The following is a 6,202-nucleotide window of genomic DNA, read 5'->3' on the forward strand; positions in this document are numbered from 1 at the left end:
ATTTTATGACTGACTTGGTAATTTGTTTGCAGTATGACAGTTTATCTACTGAAAAAGGTCCAGTCATGAAGAATTCAACACTTTTATGGTTGAAGTGCAGATTTCCACTTGAACTGCTTCAAAACTGGGCAGTAAGAGTTCAGACTGCGACCAGAAGGAGAGCAGACATTACCCTGATTTAAAGTCTCTGCACTGGATATCTGTCAGATCTAGAGCTGAATTTAAGATTCTTTCATTGTTTTCTGGACTTTTTGTGTTTGAAATGAACTCATCAGTTCTTGATGTTGTTATTTGTTCTTCTGTAAAGTGTATTAAAGGTTTTAGTGGCCATTCAGTTGTATCAGAAACTGTCTTATTTTACCAAAACTTACTATATTCTTATTGTGCTGAATAGCTTTATCAGATTTTTCCTTTAAGTAAAATCTCAGTTGTTTTTATGATTATTATTACAGTAACAGTAATAATTGTTACTATTGTAACAACAACAATGATAATAATAATCCCTCAAACTTGATTTATTTCTCACTGATGTATTCCACACTGTGATCATCCAAAAAAAATCTTATCAACTCTTATGTGTAAATTGCTTCATTTTTTTCATTTTTCATCATCAGAAACAACAGTGGCATCATCTAAACAGGCATTTAAATAGTTAAAACCTTGAAAATTAATGAATATTTCTTGCTCATGATCATGACTAAAGTTAGCATGAATAAAAAAATAAATACAATCTAAGTGAAAATTGAAAAATTATTTAAATATGTTTTTGTTCAATTTTTTTTTTTGCTCTTAGGACTCTGTGTCTGAGTTTGGTCATTGATGGGAATTATGTAAATATCAAGTGATAAATTTTTGGTTGTTATAATCAAAAGAATTTTTGTCACTTCCCACCAAGTATTTTTAAATTATAATTCATTTTATGTGTTTTTCATTAACATACAAACCAACAGTGACATTATCTAAACAAACTGACATGTAAAGGGTTAAATTTGTCAGTTTTGATCAGAATCGTTGTTGGTTAAAAAGTGATTCAGTCAATAATCTTAATATATAATATTTTCATTGCAGTATTTTTGATGAGCAGATTTTTATCATTCAGGAAATCTGTAAATTTTTCAAACTGCCATCTGAGGGTTAAATAAGAAATGATCTCTGCTGTGAAAAGGTTCAACACTCAGCGTCTCTCTCTTCTTCCTGGAATGAATCTCAGTCTGATAACTCTCCTCTTCTTCCTGCTACCAAACACAGCAGCTCCAGTCTGTCCACATATTTCCTGGTTTCCTCCCCTTCAGATCTGCACTGTGAACATGGGTGGAACCAACATGTGGTGACGTAGAAGATCTGACAGGCCCCGTTCACTGCAGGAACACGTGATTTGTAGATCAGAGATCAGACTAGTTTCAGGAAGGAGGAAGTCAAACTCACACAGTCGCTGTTAGTGACAGGAGAGATGGCTGAGAAAGGAGTTCAGCTGGACCGAGAAACAATCTCTTGTTCCATCTGTCTGGATCTACTGAAGGATCCGGTGACTCTTTCCTGTGGACACAGCTACTGCATGAAGTGTATTAAAGCCCACTGGGATGGAGAGGATGAGAAGAGAATCTACAGCTGCCCTCAGTGCAGGAAGATCTTCACACCGAGGCCTGTCCTGGAGAAAAACATCTTGTTAGCAGTTTTAGTGGAGGAGCTGAAGAAGACTGGACTCCAAGCTGCTGCTGCTGATCACTGCTATGCTGGAGATGAAGATGTGTCCTGTGATGTCTGCACTGGGAGGAAACTGAAAGCCTTCAAGTCCTGTTTATTCTGTCTGGCCTCTTTCTGTGAGAAACACCTTCAGCTTCACTATGATTCACCTCCATTCCAGAAACACCAGCTGGTGGAACCCTCCAAGAAGCTCCAGGAGAACATCTGCTCTCATCACGATGAGGTGAAGAAGATGTTCTGCCGCACTGATCAGCAGTCTATCTGTTATCTCTGCTCTGTGGATGAACATAAAGGCCACGACACAGTCTCAGCTGCAGCAGAAAGGACGGAGAGGCAGAGAGAGCTGGAGGTGAGTCGACAAAACATCCAGCAGAGAATCCAGGACAGAGAGAAAGATGTGAAGCTGCTCCAACAGCAGCTGGAGGCCATCAATGGCTCTGCTGATAAAGCAGTGGAGGACAGTGAGGAGATGTTCACCCACATGATCCATCTCATCCAGAAAACAGGCCGAGATGTGGAGCAGCAGATCAGATCCCAGCAGGAGACTGAAGTGAGTGGAGTCAAAGAGCTGAAGGAGAAGCTGGAGCAGGAGATCAGAGATCTGAAGAGGAAAGATGCTGAGCTGAAGCAGCTCTCACACACAGAGGATCACAACCAGTTTCTCCACAACTACCCCTCAGTGTCAGCACTCAGTGAGTCCACACACTCATCCAGCATCAACATCCATCCTCTGAGACACTTTGAGGAGGTGACAGCAGCTGTGTCAGAGCTCAGAGATCATCTACAGGACATTGTGAGGGACACATGGACAAACATCTCACTGACAGGGACTCAAGTGGATGTTTCACTGTCAGATTCACAAGCAGAGCCAAAGACCAGAGCTGGATTCTTGAAATATTCACGTCAAATCACTCTGGATCCAAACACAGCAGACAGAAACCTGGTATTATCTGAAAGGAAGAGAAAAGTAACATTTACGGATCAACCACAGTCTTATTCTGATCATCCAGACAGATTCACTGGATGGTGTCAGGTCCTGAGTAGAGAGAGTCTGACTGGACGTTGTTACTGGGAGGTGGAGTGGAGAGGAGCAATAGTTTCTGTAGCAGTAGCATACAAGAATATCAGCAGAGCAGCAGTTGGGACTGAATGTGTATTTGGATATAATGACAAATCTTGGGCATTACATTGTTTCCAAAATGATTATGAATTTAGGTACAACAACATCCAAACTCCCATCTCAGATCCTTGGTCCTCCAGAGTTGGAGTTTACCTGGATCACAGTGCAGGTATTCTGTCCTTCTACAGCGTCTCTGAAACCATGACTCTCCTCCACAGAGTCCAGACCACATTCACTCAGCAGATACATGCTGGACTTTTGGTTAATGGTTGGTCAAGTGTTAAATCAAGTGCTGAGTTGTGTAAACTGAAGTAGACAGAGGTAACTGAAGGTTCAGTGAGTCTGATTGTGTCTTTGATTCTTTCACTCATTTAGTCTCCATCATTGTTGCTCACAGCTCATTGTTGTTTTATTTCTACTCTGCACAGAGATCAACTGTCAATCAAACAGTGACTGTCAGAACTTGTTTATCTTCTCATTTCTTCTTCTGCTCATCTTTGACTTTCTTCACTAACAAATGACTTTCATTTTTCCTGATGTTTCCAGCTCAGATGTAGTTTGTGCTCTCAGTCAGTAAAGAGGATTTATTCCACAGGACCAACAAGTAGAAACTGTGATTTGATCCAGTTTGGGTGTGTAGACGTTTTGTTGAGTCCTGACACACATCAGACAACAGATGTTGTATCGTTGTGGACTTGAGGTGGTTTCATGTGTTGTGATGTTGATTTTCATGAAGGTGAAACTTCACCATGAGGCTGGTGTTGGTTCAGTGTGAAAGCAGCAACATGTTGAGTCTCATTTTAAAGCATCAGGACACAATAAGTGATGTTTGATGGAGGTTTATGTTGATCCTGACAAGTTTTCTGACTCGTCACTGATCCACTGAATGACACAGTTTTTAAAGGTGAAATATTTAAACATCAACAAACAGAAAATGTGCATCTGTGTCAGATTCAGACATGAACTCATGAAATTCCTGCTTTATTTTTTCACATTTTATCATCTCATAAGCAATTTTCGAATTTAAAAGCTGCATGAAAATGTACCAGTTAGTGACTTTTAAGGTGTTTCTGAGTCTTGTCTTTTTTTTCCTCACATTTGAATTCATGTTTTTTCAATCCCGTGTTAGTGATGCATTTAGGGAACCAGCTGAGGTGATGGAAAACTCAGCTTTTGTTTTTTTTTTTTTTTCAAATGTGCACTTAATTTTTCTTTGACAGAGATATATGTACAGAATTTGTATTTCATGGTTGAATTTTTGGGAAAATATTATTGTACTTTATTACAGTCAGTAGTCATTTTATTCTACTGATGTGGTGGTTTTTAATTTTGTTGGTTTGTTTTGTTTCTAGACTGTTGATAAACCTGTGATTCAGCTTCACATTGATCTGCAAATAAATGACAATAAATGAACGACATCTGGATTCTATTTTTGATGCTTAAATTATACATTTAAATGGTTATTTTATGACTGACTTGGTAATTTGTTTGCAGTATGACAGTTTATCTACTGAAAAAGGTCCAGTCATGAAGAATTCAACACTTTTATGGTTGAAGTGCAGATTTCCACTTGAACTGCTTCAAAACTGGGCAGTAAGAGTTCAGACTGCGACCAGAAGGAGAGCAGACATTACCCTGATTTAAAGTCTCTGCACTGGATATCTGTCAGATCTAGAGCTGAATTTAAGATTCTTTCATTGTTTTCTGGACTTTTTGTGTTTGAAATGAACTCATCAGTTCTTGATGTTGTTATTTGTTCTTCTGTAAAGTGTATTAAAGGTTTTAGTGGCCATTCAGTTGTATCAGAAACTGTCTTATTTTACCAAAACTTACTATATTCTTATTGTGCTGAATAGCTTTATCAGATTTTTCCTTTAAGTAAAATCTCAGTTGTTTTTATGATTATTATTACAATAATAGTAATAATTGTTGTTATTGTAACAACAACAACAATAATAATAATCCCTAAAACTTGATTTATTGCTCACTGACGTATTCCACACTGTGATTATCAAAAAAAAAAACTCTTATGTGTAAATTGCTTCATTTTTTGCAATTTTTTTGTCATCAAAAACAACAGTGGCATCATCTAAACAGGTATTTAAATAGTTAAAACCTTTAAAATTATTGAATATTTCTTACAATCTAAGTGAAAATTTAAAAATTATTTGAATGTTTTTGTTTGATTTTTTTTTCTCTTAGGACCCTGTGTCTGAGTTTGGTCATTGATGGAATTGTGTAAATATCAAGTGATATATTTTTGGTTGTGTGAATTTTTTTTCACTTCCCACCAAGTATTTTTCAATTATAATTCATTTTATGTGTTTTTCATTAACATGCAAACCAACAGTAACATTATCTAAACAAACTGGACAACAGAAATAGTTTTGGTTTTTTTTTTTTTAAATTGATGAAGCATAAAACAACAATAACGATGCATGGGAAAAAAATTTCATTGATGTATCCCACACTGTGATGAGAATAAAATACCTCTTAGCACTAATTATATAAGAAATATTAGATTTTTTTTAAGTTTATTAATTTATTTTTTTGTGTTTCTTTTTATACTGAAAGAAACTAAATGATAGTGACATTAAAATAAAATTACATTTAAAGGGTGAAAATCCTGAAAATGTCTGAATATGTATTACCTATGGTCAGAACAGATGTTTTTTTTAATTTAAATATGTGACAGCTGAAAAATAACAGAAATGACAATAGAAAGATATCATTTTTATGTTCTTCTGGTATTATCTGGTATTATCTGAAGGGAACAGAAAAGTAACATTTATGGATCAACCACAGTCTTATTCTGATCATCCAGACAGATTCACTGGATGTTATCAGGTCCTGAGTAGAGAGAGTCTGACTGGACGTTGTTACTGGGAGGTGGAGTGGAGAGGAAGAGGAGTTTATGTAGCAGTAGCATACAAGAATATCAGCAGAGCAGGAAGCTGGAATGAATGTGTATTTGGAAACAATGACAAATCTTGGGCATTATGCTGTTACCAAAAGTATTATGAATTTAGGTACAACAACATCCAAACTCCCGTCTCAGATCCTCAGTCCTCCAGAGTTGGAGTTTACCTGGATCACAGTGCAGGTATTCTGTCCTTCTACAGCGTCTCTGAAACCATGACTCTCCTCCACAGAGTCCAGACCACATTCACTCAGCAGATACATGCTGGACTCAGGATTTATGATTGGCTTCCTTGGTCTGGATCAAGTGCTGAGTTGTGTAAACTGAAGTAGACAGAGGTAACTGAAGGTGCAGTGAGTCTGATTGTGTCTTTGATTCTTTCACTCATTTAGTCTCCATCATTGTTGCTCACAGCTCATTGTTGTTTTATTTCTACTCTGCACAGAGATCAACTGTCA

The 6,202-nt window shown here is 37.1% G+C and overlaps 1 protein-coding gene across 1 annotated transcript; it reads left to right on the forward strand.

The window, feature by feature from the left end:
* The first annotated feature begins 1,422 nt into the window (after positions 1-1,422).
* LOC129349737 (tripartite motif-containing protein 16-like) lies at positions 1,423-4,620 on the forward strand. The gene has a single exon (XM_055014026.1). The coding sequence runs from the start codon at positions 1,451-1,453 to the stop codon at positions 3,137-3,139; it is 1,689 nt and encodes a 562-aa protein (XP_054870001.1). The 5' UTR covers positions 1,423-1,450; the 3' UTR covers positions 3,140-4,620.
* Positions 4,621-6,202: the final 1,582 nt, after the last annotated feature.

This window comes from Amphiprion ocellaris, chromosome 10, assembly GCF_022539595.1.
Source record: "Amphiprion ocellaris isolate individual 3 ecotype Okinawa chromosome 10, ASM2253959v1, whole genome shotgun sequence".
Classification (NCBI taxonomy): domain Eukaryota; kingdom Metazoa; phylum Chordata; class Actinopteri; family Pomacentridae; genus Amphiprion; species Amphiprion ocellaris.

Bases quoted from the DNA above. Each gene is read 5' to 3' on its own strand.
- LOC129349737 (XM_055014026.1), top strand. From the start codon at position 1,451: ATGGCTGAGAAAGGAGTTCAGCTGGACCGAGAAACAATCTCTTGTTCC.